Source organism: Papio anubis, chromosome 2, assembly GCF_008728515.1.
Source record: "Papio anubis isolate 15944 chromosome 2, Panubis1.0, whole genome shotgun sequence".
NCBI classification, from domain to species: Eukaryota; Metazoa; Chordata; class Mammalia; order Primates; family Cercopithecidae; genus Papio; species Papio anubis.
In genome coordinates, this window is record NC_044977.1 from 71,509,710 (window position 1) to 71,532,890 (window position 23,181).

The 23,181-nt window shown below is 39.6% G+C and overlaps 1 protein-coding gene across 1 annotated transcript in view; it reads left to right on the forward strand.

The window, feature by feature from the left end:
- Positions 1-23,181, forward strand: part of TAFA4 (TAFA chemokine like family member 4) — a 185,226-nt gene that overhangs the window by 156,745 nt on the left and 5,300 nt on the right. The window contains exon 4 of the mRNA XM_021934243.2: positions 14,117-14,272. Within this exon, the coding sequence (XP_021789935.1) occupies positions 14,117-14,272 (156 nt within the window). The remainder of the gene's footprint in view (positions 1-14,116; positions 14,273-23,181) is intronic.

Below are 23,181 nucleotides of genomic sequence, written 5' to 3' on the forward strand. Positions count from 1 at the left end.
GATGTTTGGGATTTTTTGTTTTAAGTATTTGATGATGACCTTATGAAACTTTGTCTTGTTCCCTTACCGTCCCTATTATCAAAGACTTAATGAGATTATATATGTGTGTGTATGTGTGCAGGTGTGTGTATTCATTCTCTGTTTGAAGTATATATAAACTTTAGGCATATTGTAAGTGCTAATCATGATCTCTTTCTCTCCTTTTTGAATAGTACTACTATTATTGGAATGCTTAGGTGCTTTTCTGTTCCTTGTCATTGATTCTCCGTTCTCTAGTTCTGTCTTTTCTGTTTATTTATTTTGGTCTCTTTCATATTGGAGACTTTCTCCCAGCATTGTACCTTTTTAAGGAAGCATGGACTCTCCGAATATGAATGGAACTGATGACTAATGGACTTATTTTTGGGTATCCTGATGGTCAGCCAGGCCTCTTGCTGTCAGCTCCCTGCATTGAAGCACTTATTGAGGTCTTTAAAGTGAGTCAGTCTCTTCCCCTCAGCATCCACTTCTGCCTGTCTCAGTCAGTCACTCCTAATTCACCTGCTTTCCATCCTCCAAAAGCCTATTAAATGTCTGTCAACAGCTGATGTGTCCACTTCTGTACTTTGCTCTTCTGAGTTCAGATCTTATATCTTCCTTTTCTTTGGTTTTAGTGGGGTCTTTGGAAAGAGAGAAGATACTCACAGGTGGTTACTCTGCCATCTTTCACTGGGAAATTTAAAAATCAATTGGAATCTGGTTCTAAGTGCTATTAAGGAGAGATCTGTGGTGCCACGTGAGAGTAGCATTCTAATATTTTAATTCTGGACTTAGATACTTAATGACATGTACAGTGTGTAAACAAAAATAGCATTCGTAAGAGAGAATTTAACACCTAAAATGCTGTTTAGGTTATGATAAAAAAAATTATGCAGCTTATTGCTGGAGCCTATTTTACTTAGGGCTAAAATAGAACAAAATTTCCTAAGGGAAAATGTTAACAATACAAATATACTTTTTATATTTAAAATGTACGAGTGGAAACTTATCACCAATTTCTACATTATACATACAGAGATTTATTTATTTTTGTTCACTGAGATGGTCCTGCATACAAATTTAGTAGAAGAACAAACAAGAAATCTATCCAACTGCAGATGAAGTGTTGTTGAAATCACAAATGCACATATTGAAAAGGACTTATAAGGACTAAAACAAGTCCTTCTGTTTATTTTTATCTTCTAACTCTCCATTTGGCTTTATTCTAAGTATGATATAAGTAGTTTTTTAAACAGTTCTTTGAAACTGAACACAAGTAATTTCACTGCTCCTTCTGGCTTCTTTGTCTTTTGGTTAACCACACACTTGGCTGTCACCCTGCTTTTGCAGGGATGCTGAGGAAAGGGGATGATTAGGGTCGAGGGAGGATGCCAGTGAAGGGCAGTGTCAGTGCCCTGCTTGTCAACTGCCTCCAAATGGAGAGGTTTTTGCAGTCTTTTCTATGTCTTTGCAACTGTGTTCTCTCAGAAGCAAGGTACTCACTGTGATGGACTGAGCATGGGGAGCCACTTCATTTGATTTCCTCTCCCCTAGTGACCTAGCTGAGTTTGAAACCTTTATAAGCACTAGGCAATGGTAAAACCAGAGCCAGACAAACAGGAACTGGAGTGCCCAGTACAGTCCATTGCAACAGGGATGAGAGTCATGACTCATACCATTGGAGATACCCTAAATTTGGCATGGGTTGGCTTCTAGTGAGAGAGCTGAGGGTTTAATTCATTGGCTGAATACCTTGGAGGGAAATAAAGGAAGTAATGCACCAGGTGGGGAAGAAATTAAAGATTGCCAGCTATCTCAAATCTCAAATTCAATGAACAGCAGTTGGGTAAGGGGGCCATTGTAATATTGATTTTTTTTTTTCCTCCTAGAAGGCATTTACTTTTTCTTTATTCTGAGCAGTATAAACAACAACAACGAATGGAATCAAATTCTTTTTATATTTATTTCCAGATCTTACCAGTTTAGTAGTTTAAATAGCTTATAATAATAGTTGTGATATTTTTATTACTAATTTTATTACTATTTCTACTATTTATTGCGCACTTACTACATACCAGGTGCCATTTCAGCATATTATCTATATTAGTCTTTACCCTCACATCAGACCTCTAAGGGTTTATTGTTTTGCAGCTATGGAAACAAAGGGAAAGAGAAGTGAAACCACTTGTGGAAAATCTTGCAGAAGTAGAGAGATGTCAGAGTAGCTATTTAAACAGAAGAGCCTGGGGGCTTTACTTTGATAATGACTTCCAGCTATATTTTGTAATGTTAACTTTTCTCCACCAACTCCTTATTTGGAAATTTCTCAAATTTAAAGAAACATTGAAAGTACAATGAACATCTTTATATTCCTTACTAGATTTGCCACTTGTTTACATTCTACCATATTAGAACTACTAATTACATGTCTGCCTATCTAGCTTTTTTTTTTTTCTGAATGTTTTGAAAGTAAGTGACAAACCACATCTATTTTTCAAGAATAAGACCATTCTCCAATACAACTTGCTATTGTAATAATCTATGTTGATACAAACTGAGGCAGACTTGGTTTAAACAAAGTTCGTATCTTATTGATATTTCCCAGTGATCTACAATGAATTGAGCTAAAAAGCCAATTTACTATCTATATAAGCACACAGAGAGAGACTTTTCAGAAACATGAGTGATGTGTTTTGCTCAACTATTTTTCCAGTGTGATACTCCCTAATACGAAGCATTTCACCTTTTTTCAGCCTATGAAGTTATAATTACTAAGTGACAGTGTATTAGTGGGGGCTTCCATAAATATCACAGTCTGGACAGCTTAAACAAAATAAATTTATTTTATTATAGTTCTAGAGGCTGGAAGTCTGACAGCTTCAAGAAGCTGTTGATCTTGGACCTCTGGCAATTCAGTTTTTGGTGGGGCTGTCTTCCCAGCTTGCAGCTAGTTGTCTTTTTGCTGTGTTTTCACATAGCCTCTTTCTCTGCGTGGGCATGTGGAAGAAAGAGCCCTCTGATGTCTCTTCCCCCGAGGACACCTATGCTATCAGATTAGGACCCCACCTTTATGACCTTATTTAACCTTAATTAGCTCCCTAAAGCTCTATCTCTAAATACAGTCCTACTGAGGGCTAGGGTTTCAACATATGAATTTGTAGGGGACAAATTCAGTGCCGTTCATAACATAGTTTGATGGAATATTTACAAAATATAAGTGGATTAGGTTTACTACAAAGTAAGTTGTATCTCAGTATAACATTTGAAAGTATACGTTATTTATTTAAATCAACTCTTACAAAAAGGGAGCTATTTGTAGTTCATGTGTATGCATACTTGTGTGTGTGTGTGAAGTCTGTGTCATACATACTAAAGACCAAGGTTTACCTAATGATGTGATCCTCTCAGAGCATTTATTGCATGGTGTTTATCATCTTGAGATATTATGAACCTTCAAATCTATGGTATTATTAACAAAAAAAAAATGGTAAACAGATAGACTTCTGATTAAGAAAACTGACAAAAGGAAAGTCCTGAGAAAAGGTATTGTTTCGAGTAGTAAGGGAATAAAAATGTTAAGACTTATTAGAAGTGATGAGCTTGGGAGGTTTTTAGATATCTTAAAAAGTAAGGTAAACAACTGAGGAATGTTGGTTAGAATATAGTTTTTGTGTTAATTTTTGACCCATTGAATAACTTTTCTTGTAATATCTATTAGAATCGAACTATAATAGTTAATCTCACAAAGACAGAGTGTTCCAAGCAGATGAGACATTTTCCTTGAAATATATTAAAGGTAGGAAATATATTATTTCTTTTGGGTGTAGGAAGAAGGCTCTGAGTGGAAAAAGGAAAGAGAGCTGGGATATAATTCTTAGACTGGATTTTGCTACATGGCTTTTCAGCGGAAAGAATGTAATACAGTTTAACATACCATCCTCCGTTTTACAATTACTTTTTGCCACATGATCATAGATGTTCACAAAAGCATTCAAGAGCTTCACCAATTTTCCTAAAGGTCTGTCTTTAGCCCTTTGCTACTTAAATCACTATCTTTTGAATATTTCAGTTGACTTTCTCATCTTCAATTGTTGACCTAAATCTGCCAAATTCTCAGTTAATAGCTATGAATGGTGTTCAAGCAGCTCTCAAACATCACTCTATCTCAAAAAGAAAAAGGAAAAAAAAGGAGTCTCGCTCTGTTGCCCAGGCAGGAGTGCAGTGGCACGATCTCGGCTCCCTGCAACCTCCACCTCCTGGGTTGAAGTCATTCTCATGCCTTAGCCACCTGAGTAGCTGGGATTTCAGGCATGTGCCACCACACCAGGCTAATTTTCGTATTTTTAGTAGGGACAGGTTTTGCCATGTTGGCCAGGCTTGTCTTGAATCCCTGGCCTCAAGTGATCTGCCTGCCTCAGTCTCCCACAGTGCTGGGATTACAGGCATGAGTCACTGTGCCCGGCCCCAACATCACTTTTATTGACTTTATGAGATTCTTCATCTTTTGTAATATTTGTATCATAGGACATTTTAGGCAGTCACTGAGAGATAGACAGACTTAACAGGACAGCACCTGGTGTTGAGTGGGGACTGGTTTTGTGTGGGCAAGGCATACTTTATTCTGATGAATTTAAGAAGTACATAGCAAAAACCATACCCTGCAAATAGACCATCCACTGCAAGTGTAATGTATCAAAAACTGGGGAGAGGAAGACTGTAAATGAGCCATCTATGTTCCTATAAAGCCTTTCCTTTGATGCTCTACCCATTTCCTTATACCTATTCAGACATCTCTATGAGATTTTCCCCCACAGCATGCACACATGCTGTAATTTCCCACATCTTAAAAATGTTGGCTAACATCTGTATATCCTATTGGTGACATTCTCATTTCTCTCCTTTCCTTGATAACACCATTTCTCAAATAGTCACTATAGTTACTGTCTACAATTTCTCAGTTCTGCTCTCTCTCAAACCCATTCCAATCAAGATTTACCTCGATTCTTCTGCCACTTTTTTTTTTTTTTTTCTAAATTAAGGCCACCAGTGGCTTTCCCAGCCTCTTGACATAGAGGTAATCTTTTTCTTTATCCTGTAACTATAGTTTTTTTCTCTTGGATTTTATCTAGTCTCATGGCTTTAAGTACTAGATACATGTGCCAATAATGAGCAAATGTCTTTCCTAAAGCTAGACTTCTCTCTTGAACTCCAGACTTAAATGTCTGGACTTCTCTCAGTTAGGTGTCTAATTAAAATATGAAATTTAACAACCAAGCTCCTAGTCTTCTTTGGTTTATTTAGGGGATGACCCCATTCTTCTTGTTCAAACCCGAAACTTTGGAGTTAGCCTCTTAACATCCAGAATCTCCCCCTCTAGAAGCCTCTACTTCCAGAATCCAACCTCTTCTTCCTGCCTCCACTGCTACCACATTGGTCCAGGCCACCACCCGCGCTCCAGGGATTACTGTCTCTGCTGCTTCCTTCCTTGCCCTTCTTTAATCTGCTCTGATCACAGTAGATTCTTTTAAAATACATGCCACATTAAGTCAGTGTAAGCTCAGTGACTTCTCACCCCACTTTGAGTAAAAGCCCAAGCCTCTGTAGTGATCCATGGGGCCCATGTCATCACCCACACACCTTTCATTATCTTTCTGGCATCATCTCTTTATTGTCCCTTCTCTGACACAGCTCTAGTCACAAGGGCATTTCCCCTCAGATTTTGCAAGGCTTTTTTTCTTTTCAACAGCTTTAATGTCTCACTAAGTACTCACATGTTAGTTTCTTAGGCTCTTCCTGTTTTAAATCTCACCTTTCTTGCTTTGTGGTTTTTCTATCACTAAAATATGAAAGATCTTTGAGGAAGATGATTTTTTTGCTCATTTTGTTCAGTGTTATATTAGCATGTGCTTGTCAACGAGTAAATTTTTAGCAAATCATTACTGAATAAATATGTAATAAAAGCCAAAAGGCATTTATTCAGTATTTACAGCATTTCAAGTAGTTCACTGTGCTCATTAAGCACTTTATTTAAACTTCATAATTGTCATACACTACTTACATATGCGAAATACAAGATTGAGAGACTTAATCAAATTACCTAAGTCTGGAAGCTAGTATTCCAGCTCCTAAGTTCAATACCCTGTCTTTTGTTACCAGCAGGTAAAGATAAATCCATTTCCATCTTAGGAGAACAGTCAGGTAATTCCATTTGGCATCTCTACTTGTTGAGTCCACAGGTGTCTCTCTTTTTTACTGTCGTATCCTCAACACCTGGGAGACGCCCTGGCACATAGTGAGAGCTCAGTGGATATTTGTCTTCACAACTAAACTACCAAGTTTGTCCATCAAATGGCTACTATCATCTTCTACGCTGCGATGTCTTCCTTAGCTGGGATAGGGATAGGAGAAGAAAGTTGAGAATTACGAGAGAACTGCAACTAGGAATATTGGGCATGTTTGCCAAGGGAAGCAACTATCTGTGGCCTCATTTTCTGCTTTCATTTCATGAAATCTTGTATTTAGCCATCTCTTTCCTCTGTTCTGCTCCCATGGAGGGATAGGCTGAAAATGCCATACAGAAAATCACACTCAAATCAAACAAATGCCTTGTAAGATCAGTGGAGTGTGAGACTTCTCTTTGAGGGTGTATTTTCTAGTGCTGGGCAGGAGGAGGAAGGGGAAAAAGGATTTGAACAAAAGGAGAAGGATGCAAGGGAAATAATAGCATGAAGAAAGTCTCCCTAATCTGATGCTTTGCGTGTCTCTATTAGCTTTCAAGTAGTTTCAGCTGAAGAACTTCTATTGCCAATGTGGTTTTGTATTTTATCCCTTTCACGATAGCAAAGCCCTGTCTGCACTGGGACAAATGGGTATCTTTTCTATTGTTTGAAACTTTTCTTAAAAGTATATTTAATAAGAAAAAAATGATATGTATTTAAACTATTTACTCTTCAGATAAAGTTAATCCATCCTCTATAGCAATCCTGAGGCAATCAATTTTTGTTGTAAGGATTATCATAACACTTTTAATGGTGTCTACATCAACTATTCTGGTGAATGAGGAAACAGGCATCTCACATGTTACAGCCCTGCCAATATTTTAAGTCTTCTTTTTTGAACAGAAAATATGCAACCCGATTGCAATTTCAGAAGTGTGGAAAGGAATCGAGTAACAGTTTCAAGTTTCCCCACTTAAAAAATGTGTCTCAAAGAACACCAAGAACAGTCTCTGGCACATAGTACGCTGTACGTAAGAGTTGGTAAAATAAATAGCAATAAGTACCTACCCATCTACCCCCCATCTGCCCACCCAGACAAAGCCAGAAGGGAAGTAGCTTAGCCACTGAAAGGATTAACAGACAGCACGAAGGGGACAGTGTTTTGTTTTTTGCTTTGTCCAGTTTCCCTCCTAGGAGCAGCCCCATTTCTGGATAATGCAGTCTTGCCTGCTCCAATTCACACTTCAAAACTTTAAAGTAAACTCCATATGAGAAGTTTCATCTGCAACTTCTCACTTATTGCATGGGCCTCATGTTATGTTCTCAATATTTAGCTTCAGTTTTCAAGATGGATCGTCCCACCATTATGTTCCCCTGCTGTTTAAGAGGAAAAATTCATCTTTGTTTTAAGTGAATTTACTTGAAGTGGCCACTCTCTGGTACCAGGCTTATTGAACAAGGCATCCCCCCGTACCTTTTTGGAGAATTAAGTTTATTACAAAAGCTGCTAGTTTCTTGTCTGTTTCAGCTTTCATTTTTCTCTCATCCTATAATACTGTATGTCATACATAGTTGTAAGCTATCTGTGATGGTTACTTTTCTGTGTTATCTTGACTGGGCCATGAGGTACCCAGATACTTGGTAAAAATTATTCCTAGTGTATCTGGGAGGATGTTTCTGGCTGAGATTAACATTTGAATCAGTGGATTGAGTAAAACAGATGGCCCTTTCAAATGTGGGTGGGCCTCATCCAATCTGCTGAGGACCTGAATAGAATAAAAAGGCTGCTCTACCCCTGAGGAAGAGAGAATTCTTCCTGCCTGACTGCCTTTGAGCTGGGAGATAAGTCTTTTCCTGCCTTCAGACTTGAACTGAAACATCGGCTTTTGCTGGGTCTTAAGACTGCTGACCTTCAGATGGGAAAGGCACCATTGGCTCTCCTGGTTCTCAGGCCTTTGGACTTGGACTGAAACTAGACAAATGGCTCTCCTGAGTCTCCATCTTGCGGACTGCAGATCTTAGGACTTGCCTACTACCATAATTGCATGGGGCAATTCCTTAAAATACTTCTCTTTTTCTCTATGTGTACATTCAATTGGTCCTGTTTCTCTGGAGACCCTTAACTAATACAATGTTATAACATGAGCTGCTCAAACAATTATATGTGCCATTCACACTGGATCCTTATTTTCTACCATCAGGCTCTGAGGAACTTTAAGTACCTATTGCTGAGTACCTACCTCCTGTGCCAGGAAATTACAATGAAACAAAAATATATCCTTATTCAAAGATCATAGTTGTATTAGTTCATTCTCACGCTGCTAATAAAGACATATCCCAAGCTGGGTAATTTATAAAGGAAAAGAGGCTTAATGGATTCACAGTTCAACAAGACTGGGGAGGCCTCACAATCATGTCAGAAGGCGAAGGAGGAGAAAAGTCATGTCTTACAAGCAGCGGGCAAGAGAGTGTGTGCAGGGGAACTCCCCTTTATCAAACCATCAGATCTCATGAGACTTTTTCACTATCACAAGAACAGCATGGGAAAGACATACACCCAACCCATGAGTCAGTTACCTCCCATCAGGTCCCTCCCAAGACACGTGGGAGCTTCAATTCAAGATGAGATTTGGGTGGGGACACAGTCAAACCACATCAATTGTCCACTGTCACCAATACACAAATTCCTAAAAAGACTGCATGGAACCACACAAACACTGTCATCCAATAGAAAAAGATGTTGTCAGTGGGAAACTGAGCTATGTCCCATGACTTGCTGAGGTAGAGATGCCATTTTTGGCTCTACCTGGTAAAATACAAGCAATAAAGCAAGAGGGGAACCTTTCCTCCATCTTTGGGTTTGAGTCTCACCACTTCTCAATCTCTAGTTATGAGGTCCTGGGTGAATTAGTTAATTTCTGTACATTTTCTTAAAGATAAAATCAGAGTGAAAAATAATACCTACCCCATAGCATTTTTATAAGATTGTGCAGGATGATATTTGTTTTAAAAAAAAATTCAAACAGTACCTAAAACCTGTGTTTTATCAAATCTAAGATGCCATCAGTTGTGAGATATACCACTTTTGTGTGTATTCCTAAGAAGGAAAAGCAGTGCCAATTATAATTATAAGGTGCTATTAGTTATGTCACCTCCTGATGTGTTAAAAGGTGAAAAAAATATGTATTTTAAAATCAGTGAAGTACAATAGTTGGTGCTGTATAAATAATTAAAATTCTGGTTCAGGCAAGCTGATAATTCAGGGCAGTGTGGCCCAGTCCTAAGTTTGATTGGAAAATAATCCATTTGTACTTGTGGATGGTTATATAGCAACAGAGTTCTAAGTAAATCATAGCATTACTGAACGTCCAGATCGTTTCTTAACTGCTCCAAGAAGTTACTGACACACATATTTTTCATTTTCTTAGTGGAGTTTAAAACTGCTTTCATTACAGACTCAAGGGTCATTTAGTAATCTAACCAAGGCATGATGGTTTGTTATGGACTGAATGTCAGTATCCTTTCAACATTCGTATGCTGAAGTCCTAACCCCAAATGTGATTATATTTGGAGAGAGGGCCTGTGAGGTGGAAATAAAGAGTAAATGAGGTCATTTAAGGGCATGGCCCTAATCTGACAGGACTGGTGTCCTTATAGAAAGAGGAAGAGACACCAGAGCTTCTGTTCTCCATGTGAGGATACAGCAAGAAGGTGACTGTCTCAAGCCAGGAAGAGAGCTCTCACCAAGAACTGTACAGGCTGACATCTTAAGTTTAGACTCCCAGTCTCCAGAACTGTGAGAAAATACATTTCTGTTGTTTAGGCCACCAAGTCTATGGTATTTTGTTATGGCAGCCCAAGCAGATTGAGACAGTGATGAATGGGAGGACATTTCCTGAGAGATAACTGTGAATGATTCCTCCTGGCCCCTGCTCACAGCTAGTCATTAGCTGCCAGGGAATGTTTGACTGAAAGTTGCTGATTTGCAATTGGAACCAAAGACAGGATCTCCCTTCCAACCTTTCCCAGTCCTTACTTTTCTGCTCACTCAGTGCTAAAGTTTCATAGTATTTTACTGACATTATAATTACTATTTATTTAATTTTACAGTTGTATGCAACTACCTATGGGGAAATCAATGCTCTTGTTATGAACATTTAATTAGGTTTATCATTTTAATCACTTCTCCATATTCATGCTTTCTTAAGTAGTAGATTGAAAACTTTCTCTCTTGCTGGTAGTTTGATTCTCTGGGTACTGGTTCTGTCTGCCTTAGCGTTTGTTCTCACCGGTAATTGAATTTTCCTGCCATCAACATTGAAGATGGCGTGACAAGGTTAGTCCAGAAAACATTCAGAATAATATAGAGGTTATTGTTTGGAAAGCCTGTCTTTATGGATAAAAAGTCTGAATCATGGAATATTTTGAAATTGGTTTTATTTTGAAACACATGCATCAACAGAAACTAAGCAAAGCATTCACCAGTGGGAATCCTCGGGGAGACATCTTTTAATGAGTAGATGAAATTGCTTACAATTCACATAACAGTTTCTATGTAAATGGATGTATCTGAAAATCATGAGCACACTTGAGGGTACTTGAAAAAGTTGTCTTTCGTTAATAATTTCTGAACAGAACCTCTACAATCTTGTTTATGTTATTTTTATCAGAGCAAAGGTAAGTCCCTCCAGCCTGGTATAGCCAGAGTTGGTGTATTAGTTATCTACTGCTGTGTAACAAATTACCCCAAATCTTGAAAACCTGAAACAATCAACAGACATTATTATCTCACACACAGCTTCTGAGCATCAGGAATCTGGCAGTGGCTTAGCTGGGTGGTTCTGGCTCAGGATTTCCCATGAGAGTGTAGTTATGCTGTTGGCTGGGCTGTAGGATCCACTTCCACACTTACCCATGTGACCAATGGCAGTAGACTGTAGTTCCTGGCTATGTGGGCCTCTACCTAGGGCTGCTCACAACATGGTTTCCCCAGAACAGATGAACACGTGAGTGAGCATGCCATTGTCTTATCACCTAATCGTGTACATGGCAAGCCATCGCTTCTGCTGTGGTATGCTGTTGTCACACAGACCGAGTAACTCTGGTTTAATGTGGGAGGGGCCTGCGCAAGGGGTCTGTTTGCAAGTTTACTGACACGGCTGTTGTCAGGACACTTCAGTTTCTCACCACCTAGGCCTGTCTGTAGGGCTGCTCATGCCAGGGTTTCCCCGGAGTGAGTGATCTGAGGGCCTGGAGATGACAGCCACCTAATTTTGGACAAACCAGCACATCTGCTGCATGCTTTTGCTCAAATAGACCAACCCTGGTACCATGTGGGAAGGGACTGCACAAACCTGTGAATACTTGGTGGTGGGGATGACAAGGGAGCATCTTAGAGGGTGGCTGCCACAGTTGACATGTGACCTAAGTCAGGCCAGTCAGGTGCACCCTTTCCTAGAACTGACGTGTGGAGCAGCATGACAGATTGAGTAGAATTACTCATTCAGGTCGAGCCATGAGAGTAGTTCCACTTATGGTTAGCTACACTCACTCTTCGTTCTACAAACTCCTGATCTTCCAGTAAAGTCTCTTTGCATTAAGTTAGCTCAAATCAGTTTCTGTTGTTCTAACAAAAGACTCCTAACTGATAAATGGATTCCAATGTAAATTACCCTTAAGTACATATGCAATACAGAAACTACTTTATCATAGGATGATGGAATTCAGGTGGTTGGTGATGGGAGAGTAGCAAGAAACTGTGGTGCTAGATTGGAATCGGAGATGTCAGTGTGTACTTATGCTGTACCTGCACACAAACTTCCTTGACCTATTTGCTGAAAGGGCCTGAGTCACTCCCTAATTGTGATGAGTAAACCTACATATTGAGATTCAGGTTTCTAAGTCTGATGCCCCATGAAAAGTAATCAAGGATTCTTGAAGAAATTATGGGGGCAGGGAAAATACCAGGTAAGTCTGGAACTTCTTGAGGGTCAGAAGGTTAGTAAGTTCTCAAAGAATATGAGAATATGTCACAGCTCCTCCTGCCTAGATCTGGGACAATTGGAAGGGTCTCCTCCTGCCCAGATCTGGGATGATTTGAACATTAACATAGAATCAGTCTTATAACTATCATATTGATAATTGATTCAGGTGGAAATCATCAATGGATACTAAAACTAGTAGGTGTAAGTTTGATAAAGAATGGGATATATTCATAGTCTCACTAATATATCTCCCTCAAAATGCTTACTAACATAAAGGGAAAAATAATACCTTTACAATGGAGAAGCCTGACAGATACCATCCTCACCATTTAATTAAAGGTAAGCACCGATAATGGGATGAAAGGACGTTGGGTGTTTCCTGATATGATGCACTAAGAATATAGAATCACTTCTGGGACAATCTGCTAAAGATGCATTGCTTGAATCTAATCAAGAGGAAGCATCACACAAATCCAAACTGAGAGACATTCTGCAAAATAATTGGCATATAACTCTTGAAAAATGTCAAGGTCAAGAAAGAAAGACTGAGAAGGAGTTCCTGAATAAAGGAGGCTAATGAAATGTGACAATTGAATGCAATGCATGCACCTTGGTTGGACTCTGAGCAGGGGGAAAATAGCTATAAAAGGCATTATTGGGATATTGGCAAAATTTGAATATAGATTGTACATTACATAGTAGCATTGTGTCATGTAAAATTTTCTATCTTTAATCATTATGTAACCTTATGTCTTTGTTTTTAGAAAATACACAGTGAAGTAGTTAGGGGTAAAGGAGCATCATGTCTGAAATTTACTCTCAAATGGCTTAGAAAAACATGAGAGAGTGAATGATAAAGCAAATGGGGCCACATACTAGCTGGTGAACCTGGGTGAAGTCTGTTACAGCAGCAATTGCCAACTAATAACAAAGTACCACACATTTAGCACCATGTTACTGCAGGTTGGAAGTCTAGCACTGCCTGGCTGGAATCTCTGCCCAGCATCTCACCATCCGGTTAAATTCAAAGTATCAGCAGGCTGCATTCCTTTATGGAGAGGCTCTGGGGAAGAATCAGCATCCAGGCTCACTCTGGTTATTGGCATTTCTTGAGGTTGTAGGACTGAGATCTCCATTTCCTTGACATGTGGCTCCTCCATCTTCAAGCCAGCAATGGCACCTGGAGCTCTTCATCTGTCTGCTTTCCAGGGCTCATTTGAGCCCTGAATGGCCCGATCTGGATAATCCAGGCTACGCTCCCTCTCTTAAAATCAACCAGTTGGCCAGTCATGGTGGCTCACGCCTGTAATCCCAGCACTTTGGGAGGCCAAGGCAGGCAGATCACTTGAGGTCAGAAGTTCGAGACCAGCCTGGCCAACATTGTGAAACCCTGTCTCTACTAAAAATACAAAAATTAGCCGGGCATGGTGGCACACACCTGTAATCCCAGCTACTCGGGAGGCTGAGGCAGGAAAATTGCTTGAACCCAGGAGGTGGAGGTTGCAATGAGCCGAGATCACGCCACTGCACTCCAATCTCAGTGACAGACTGAGACTCCCTCTCAAAAAAACAAAAAAATCAATTAATCTCAGTCACATCTGCAAAATCTCCTTTGTCATGTAATTAATATGACATAACCATGAGTGTGGCCCCAGGGGTTGATGATCCTGGAGGCCTCATTTCTGCCTACCACAGGTTCACAGAAGCTTTTTCCATTCTTCTCATCACCTTTATATAAATTTGAAATGACATGTTATCAAAATAAAATGTTATAAAAAGACTCATAAGCATAGCACAGGAAGTTGGAAAATGTCATCATAGCATCGTTCTGGTTTTGGTGCTGTCATTTCCTTCTAACAGCACTGGGTTTGTTTTTCTCCCCCCATTACCTACTAGGTCACCACCAAATCAAGCAGGGTACCTGTGAGGTGGTCGCCGTGCACAGGTGCTGCAATAAGAACCGCATAGAAGAGCGGTCACAAACGGTCAAGTGCTCTTGCTTCCCAGGACAGGTGGCCGGTACAACTCGGGCTCAACCTTCTTGCGTTGAAGGTAAGACTTCTCTGGTCAGTATCGCTGATATTTCAAAAAGGTCAAAACCCACCAGGAATTTCTCTACTTTGCTGCCTTTGCAACCCAAAGAAACCTAGGGTTGCTTTGAGATCAGTGTCAATCCAAAGTGAACATAAATACAACTCCAAAAATGTCTTGATGGTAAGGTAAGTCTTCAATAATGTCCCTCAAGGGGTACCAATGGGGAGTTGTATTATAGGGCAATTGGGAAGACGTGCTTCAATTCCTTTTGCCCACCTGTCTCCAAATCTCACTCACCAAAGCAATTGTTTCCACAGGTGCCCTGTTCTCCCACCTCTTAGATACTCTGTACTCAAAATTAGCAGCATGACTTTCTCACTTCATGCTTGGTGTCATAGATTAGTATCCACTCTCTTATTTCTAGTTTATCATTTTAACAAACATTTATAGGACATTCTCTTTGGAACAACTTCCCTGGGAATAGTTTGGAATCATGTATCATTCATTTGTAATCTCTAGATCCCCTAGCACAGTGCTGTGCCGATGGTTGTAGATGGAAACCTGGGATTGATTTCTTTTGATACCCCTGACGTCTTCCAGCAGACGCCATGTTAGAAACAAGTGTCAGTCCCCAGGGGAACAGATACACGGGGTTAGTCTGTATCAGTTGCTCTGCAGTGTCACAAACCTCCCTGAAAATGAACATTTCCAGTCTCATTTGATGCATGTCTAAAGGTCAGCAGTTAAAACACACACACATTCTTAACTCCAGATCATATTGCACAGTGAACAAGAACGGCTGATTTACCTGCATCCCATTCCCCCTACCAAACACACACATAGACATACACAACTATATGGGCTGTGTGGTTACAGTGGTATATATGTATCAGCACCATCTCAGCCACCTTTAAAGCAGGAAAGTGAAAGTGGAAAATTTCCACCTATAGTTCTTTATCAGAAACTTTGGGGGCCAAATGTGTTGCTGAATTCAGAATTTGCTCATATTTCTTGTGAGTAACATAGCACATATACCATCTATTACCTACAGACCTAATGTACTCTCCACTTGCCCCCCATAATCATAGAAATATTACTATATCTGCAGTGAAATGTGCAAATATTCATGCAAGATGGGATAAGGCTGGATAAAGAACTTGTTAATTCAAGTCTGGTTTGCTGTCATCTTACAGAAAACCTTTCAATTTCCAGAGCTTTTGGATTTGGGGATTATTGATAAAGGATTGTGAACCTATAAAAAAAGATGAAGATCTTTAACATTAAAAAAATGGCACTTTTAAATTTCTTTTAAGAAATACATGGAGTTTCTACACCTCCAGCTGGGGAAGTCTAATGTATTTATCATCTCTATTAATTGAATCCAAATCACAACCATTCTTTCTCCTGGCTGTCTCTCAAATCAGCCCACTTTTCTCCATCCCCACTGCTACCTCCACAGTCTAGGGGTCGCCCTTAGATCTTGCTGAGTGTACCACATCTCTGCTTCCACTTTCAGTCCTGTAGCCAGAATGATCTACACAAACAGAATGACTTATGTCACTCCCACACCGAAGACCACACTTTAGTGTCTTCCCACTGTCTTTAAGATAAACTCTAAGTTCTTTACCATGGCTTGCAGAGCCCTGCAAGATCTGTGTCTCAGTTCTCTTTCAAGTACTCTACCCCAGGCAATCCAGAGTTCTTCCCATTTCTTTTCATTTCTGCACATTACTAATTTACATCCATTGCCCTCCTCCCCATAAAACACACCTGGTCTGCTTAATTCTTCTTATTCTCCTTTCAAATCTCTTGTAAGTTCTTGCATCAACTTGGATTTCCAGTTCATGACATTCAGCCCATGTTATTGTAAAAACGTATGCCTTCCAGTTAGTATGTAAACAGTTTGTGGACAGGGACATGGTCTCTTACTTTCATCTTTCCCCATTGGCTGGCCCATGAAGAAGTTTTAGTACAGTGGAGAATGGACTTTGGTAATCACAGATTGTTCTCTACAGGCAATGTGTTTGCTTGCCTCTGTAGGCCTTAAATGTCTTCTAACAAACTCTTTTTATATTCTGTCTAACCCAGAATAATGTTTTACAATATTCAAAGCACTTTTATTAGTACCTAAAAAGTACTGATAGGGCAGTGATGACTATTAGTATCTTAGTAAAGAAAATATGAATACCTTACCCTAGACTATCTTGTTTTAAATTTTATGTATGGGCAAATCCCCTTTGGCCACCACCCTAGAAGTAACTACATTTATCTGTTTGGTCAATATATTTCTGTATATTTGTGTATTTGGAGCTAGGGTTGTAGGAAACAGTGGTAGATTTCAATATGAATGTATGTTTTACACAAATGCTATCACATTGGATATTACACTCATCCTGCTTTATTCCTATCAGTATTAAGTTGCAGAAATCTTTGTGTGCTGGTATGTATTGATCTAACTGGGTGTTTTCAATTGCTCCATAGCATTCCATGTATGGATAGGCCATAATTATTTAGCCATTCTTCTTCCTTTTTAAAAATTATAGGGTCTTGCTCTGTCATCTAGGTTGGAGTGCAGTGGCATGATCATAACTCACTGCTGCCTTGAACTCTTGGGCTCAAGCAGTCCTCCTACCTCGGCCTCCCAAAGTGTTGGGATTACAGTTGTGAGCCATTACACCTGGTCACTATTCCTTTATTGATGGACATTTTGGTTGTGTTTATGGCAAAACAGACTTGCAGGTTAACTAAATGGTTTCCCTAGTGTCATAGGAAGTGTGATATGGACCAATCATGGAGCATCTGAGCAGAGTCTATGCAGCGTATATTGTATATGCTGTCTTCTAGAACTTTCTGTGATGATGCACATGTTCCCTCTATATATATTTATGGAGATAACCTGTGTAGATAGATACCTGTATCTATATGTGATGATGTATATGTCCAGTGTGGCTAGTAGCCATTAGCCACCCATGGCTATGGAGCATTTGAAATGTGGCCAGTGTAAATTTAGATTTAATAGGGACTTGTGGCTCAAAGCTTCACATTGGACAGTGCAGGTTATGCTTGATGTAAACATGTAACTTGTGTGTAAAATTTGTGGTCAGAAAGTACCAACACCCTGAAAGGTGAGATTGGGTCTTGCAGCCTATGTCTCCTGTACCTAACATTGTCTGGCAAACAGTCGGTGTTCAATAAATGTTTATTAGATCAAAGTCACTGAGAAGTGCAGGAAGTTTAAGCTTTGGTTGGGATGTATGTCTGATTTCATCTCTCTTTGATTTCTTCCTTATCTGAATATGTTTCCATTAGGGCTTTTTAGCTTTACCTGCTTAATCTTTATCCTATAATAATTATGCAGTATCATGCCCTTAATTGGCATGTGGAGAAGACCTATCCTCTGCTGATATGTTCCTCTTATCTTATTTGTCAATAAGAATAGAAAGGATCTAAAATATAAAATTCACCTAAATTTACATTTAAATTAAAACAAAGGCAAGAAGATGTTGGCATGGGGCACTAATTAATGCTGATGTAGGAATTGGAATATCCTTTTGCATTTCTGTTAATCCACACCACAGATACTTATCTAGTGTTTTCATTGCTTTTCTGTAAAACCATAGATTATATTATATAAACAGGGAAAATAATTAGCTGTTCCCCTTCTACCAAACTTTGTTATAATTAACTTATGAAACCTCCCCTGAGTTATTGAAGTGGGTCTTTAATATACATTGGGGATTTGGGAGATGGGACAGGGAATTATTTGATTGTAAGTCTGTGGTTACTTGGATCCTAAAACAGACAGCTATTCAGCTGTTAAGCATTCTTCTTTTTGAATCTTCGGCGGGCATATACAGGTCTGTTTTATCAAAATACTGCTCTAAAGAGATGATGCTGAATGGTTTTATGATAAAATGAGACACGTGTAGTACAAGGAAGTTTATTTTGTCAAAACGAATGGTTTCTAAATATTGGGTTTAAATGATTAATAAAACAAAAGCTCGGAAATAGAAAGCAGTTACTTTTCAAAGCTATTTAAAAACTTTTTTGATACCCCATCACTTTTTTTTTTTTTTTTTTGAGACAGAGTCTCGCTTTGTCGCCCACGCTGGAGTGCAGTGGCACGATCTTTGCTGACTGCAAACTCTGCCTCCTGGGTTCAAGCAATTCTCCTGTCTCAGTCTCCTGAGCAGCTGGGACTACAGGTGTGTGCCACCATGCCTGGCTAATTTTTTGTATTTTTAGTAGAAACAGGGTTTCACCATGTTAGCCAGAATGGTCTCGATCTCCTGACCTCATGATCTGCCTGCCTCAGCTTCCCACAGTGCTGGGATTACAGGCGTGAGCCACTGCACCCAGCCCACTTTTTCAAGACGTCAGAATTCATTTAGTTAAGAAGGAGAGTTACTGTTTGGACTGCAGACAACTTTCATGGCTTTATGGGCTGTGTGATGAGGCATAGGGTCTGTCTTTACAATGTGTTTTCATTGGGATTTTTTTATTGGGCATGTTCTCCTTCCACTTAAAAGATATTTTTCTCAGTGCAGACAGGTGAATGACAGAGAGAGAGGATTTTACCAAAACACTTTGGGAGTTCGGAGGATATGTATGTTGTATATGTTGGTTCATTCATCGTTTTAATTTGGCACCTTTGTTTCTGACCTGTCCTACATGCCAGATGGAAGTATGATAAGGAGACTCAGGTTCTGGTTTCAAGGAACTCTGAGTTTACTAGTTCAGAGAAACAAACTTTTATTAATGAAGGACTCAAAAGGAGAACAGAGAGGTGGTCAGGGATGCTGCCCCTTGAGAAGCAATGGGTCTGAATTTAGTAGGTAGAAGGATTTGATGGTGGAGGGAGTTAGGCAACGAGGCAGCACAAAGCATGTGAGTGGGGCTAACTCGGGAACTAGAAGTAGCTTGGTCTGGCTTGGAAACAGTAGAAAACAAAACTGGAAAGGTAAACAGAAGCCTTGATATGTGAGGCCTTAGAATAAGTCAAATTTTAGGATTTAATTCCTGCCTTCTGGGAATTTGCATTTTAAGAGAGTGTGCCAATAAGAAAGAATATGAAGTGTTATGAACAAAGTTTCTATAAAGTACTGTAAGATTCCTGATAAGGAAAAATGTGATGCCTAAATTTGGCAGGTCACCTCGTCAGCATAGGTTTCATGGTGAGCTCACAGTCTGTCAGGATTTGTGTGTGTGTGCATGCATGTGTGTGTACTAGTCTGTTCTCACACTGCTAATAAAGACATACCCGAGAATGGGTAATTTATAAAGCAAAAGAGGTTTAATGGACTCACAGTTCCACGTGGCTGGGGAGGCCTCACAATCATGGTGTAAGGTGAAGGAGGAACAACGGCATGTCTTACATGGCAGCAGGCAGGACAGTGTGTGCAGGGGAACCGCCCTTTATAAAACCATCAGATCTTCTGAGATTTATTCACTATTACAAGAACAGCACGGGGAAGAAAAAAACCCACCCCCATGATTCAAATACCTTGCACCAGCTCCTCCCATGAAACATGGGGCTTGTATGAGCTACAATTCAAGATGAGATTTGGGTGGGGGGCATAGCCAAACCATATCAGTGTGTGTGTTTGAGAGAGAGAGAGAGAAAAAACTCACAAGTGGGTATGCAAAAACTTTAGATTCATGGAATCGCCCATGGTAAGGGCAGGGAGGAAGACATAAAATAGAGGTGGCATGGTGTTTATGATGGATTAGAATTATTTTCATAAGTCCGAGCTTTGAGCAGGTCTGATGAACTAGCACAACCTCTCATTTTGAGTTAGTATGCCTTTAAACTGTAAATCCATGTTTCTCAACCAGGGGCGATTTTGCCCCCTTGGGGATATTTGACATTGTCTCAAGACAGCTGGGAGAGGGTGCTACTGGTGTCTAGCATGTAGAGGCCGGAAGTTCTGCCTTACATCTTACAATGCACAGGATTGACCGCCACGATAAATAATTAACCAGGTTCAAATGTCAATAATGTTAAGGTTAGAAACCCTGACTTAGAGGTCCCCAATATATGTGGATATGCTTGTGTGGGTCTGTATTTAGTAGAGAGGACAAACCTAGATCACAAAAGATCAGTGTATGTGTACTCATGCACTGACTCAGTACTCTGTGTACTTTGTGGAACTAACAATATTGTGTTATTTGCGGAATGTGTGAACAAGTAAGAGTCCTTGAAAAAAATAGTACTGTAACTACTGCTCTTATGCCTGTTAACTGCGTCAAGTTGGTGTGGCTTCTTAACAAGAAATATAAACGTTAATGGCTTAATTTTTAAATAACACAGAGGATTGAAATAACTGAAGACAAAGTGTTAAAATCTTGGAGCATATTCTATAAGGCATATATTCTAGGAAGATGTTTTCTTAATTTTTCTGTTCATAGTTGCAGTAGAAACATACTTTTCTTTAGAATATCCTTCACCACGTGTATTAGGGTTCTCTAGAGGTACTGGACTAATAGGATAGATGTATATATGGAGGGGAGTTTATTAGGAGTATTAACTCACACAGTAACAAGGTGAATTCCCACAATTGGCTGTCTGCAAGCTGAGGAGCAAGGAAGCCAAAACCTCAAAAATAGGGAAGACAACAGTGCAGCCTTCAGCCTATGGCTGAAGGCTTGAGAGCCCCTGGGAAACCACTGGTGTAAGTCCAAGAGCTGAAGAGCTTACAGTCTAATGTTTGAGGGCAGGAAGCATCCAGCACAGGAGAAAGATGGAGGCCAGAAGACTTAGCCAGTCTAGCCCTTCCACGTTCCTCTTCCTGCTTTTATCCTAGCTGTGCTGGCAGCTGATTAGATGGTGCCCATCCAGATTAAGGGTGGGTCTGCCTTTCCTAGTCTACTAACTCAAATGTTAATCTCCTTTGGCAACACCCTCACAGGCATACCCAGGAGCAATACTTTGCATCCTTTAATCCACTGAAGTTTACACTTAATAAATACAGCTAAACTAAATCAACAAGTAAGAGTCCAACTCATGAAAAGTGAGCATGTTCTTGGTTATAATTTGAAGTCTGGCTTATCTAAGTAACTGTATAAATATATAATTGTGTTCTGTTTAACCGAGTGATGTTTATTTGGGACAAGAGATACAAAATAAAACCCATTTTATACAATAGAGAGTAAGGAAAATGTACCAGAAGCAAAACAGCTAATTATCACATGAAATATTCACCTCGACAACAGCATTACAGAATATACCAGTTGCTACCACAAAACCAGGGAGGGTTTCACTGTCTTTTTATTTTTTCTTTCTTTCTTTCTGCATAAAACTGGAAATTCATTACAGGTTGGCAGCTTGAAGATAGGGGTATTATGTGTTTTCGTAAGTCAGGAAGCTTGGGGCTTTTAAAAGAATTTTATTTTAAAAATAGAAGTGACAAGACACTTTCTCATTTAAAGTGTATTATGATATTTTTTAAGAGGAAAAAAATATCTATGCCTCCTACAAACTTATTTTCCTGTGGATACAAGGCTCAGTAAAGTGGGCAGATGTTCTCACCAGTAACTTTAATAAAATCCTACTTCTGATTCCTTTGTCCCTGCTAGTGAGGCCGAAGGTGCACTCGAAGCTTACATTTCCTGGCTGTTTAATCACCCTATTCTCTGTCAGGTCGAGCCCTCAGTGGGTTCTTACCTTTGCTATCAGTTTCTTAGTCAATCCTTAACTCATAACGGAATTTGCAATGTGTATTTTGATTATTGTGGTGTTTCCTTTTACGTCTGTCATTTCTGAGAGAGCACTTGCCATAAAGCATTTCACAAAGAAACTCCATCATGGGTAACACATTGATGAATAGGGGCACCTCACAATATATTATTCTGTGAGACAGGAAAATGTATATTTGCAAATAGGACTCCTTTACATTTCAGGGCAGCTTGCTATTCTAAGGAGTCTGAGGCAAATCTGTTTTTAGAAGAAAGCATCACTCCATATTTTCCAATTAAATGGAAAACCTGGTAGATAATCTCATAAGAGTTTTGTCTTGGTCTTCCATGCTTCCTTTTAAAATTTTTAAATTCAAATCCCTAAACACTAGGTAAATGCTGATTTTTTTTCTGTAGTTAAGAAGTGGCATATTTTTCTGTGACATATTTCCGGATCTGTCATTTTTATTCCCCCCCTCCAGCTCCTTTTCTAGGTTTTGGCATCGGAAGTACCTTGTGTCCCCATGGGTTCAGTAAGTAAGTGCTGGCTGGCATTTCTCTGCTGAAAGGTTGAGATTATCTGATTTATTCTCTTTCTCTGCAGGGAATTTATTCCGCAATTTCTCACTTCACTCCCACCTCAGTTGCTCTTCTGTTTTAGAGTTCGTTCTTCTCAAACTCTTCTGGCACCCAGTTTTCTCTACCTTGTTGCACTACTTGGCTCAGACTCCTTCCCTGGCTCCCTGCTGCTGAGAGACCCAAGTCTAATCTTGAATTTTCCTCGAGAGCCCCTAATAGTTCCTTCCCAGACACCCTCCTAATCTGAGCGTCCAGGGCTTCCCTGACGATCTCTCACTTCAGCCACTCGCGTCTGCTGGCTTCCAGGTGGAACCATCACTGTTGCTCGTGTCTTCAGTTGTGGACCTCTGGCCACCTGTCAAGACTGCTTTTGAATCTTTCATGAAGCTCTGATACCTTTCCAGAGTACATGGGTTCTCACTCCTGAGTGGAAGAAAGTTAGTCTAAGGAAGAGTTTTGAAGACAAAGTATTTTAAATTCAGCTCTAATTCTATGTAAATACAACTAAGCTCTGTCAACATTTATGTAACTTTTCTAGTCCTGCAGATGGTATTTTAAATTGAGGGCTGGGGACCATCTCTTATTTATTTTTATATCCACTTGGAACCAATCCATGGTATTCAGACAAGAATGAATGGTCAACACTATGAGTATAGTAAAACTCTGTGTAGTAC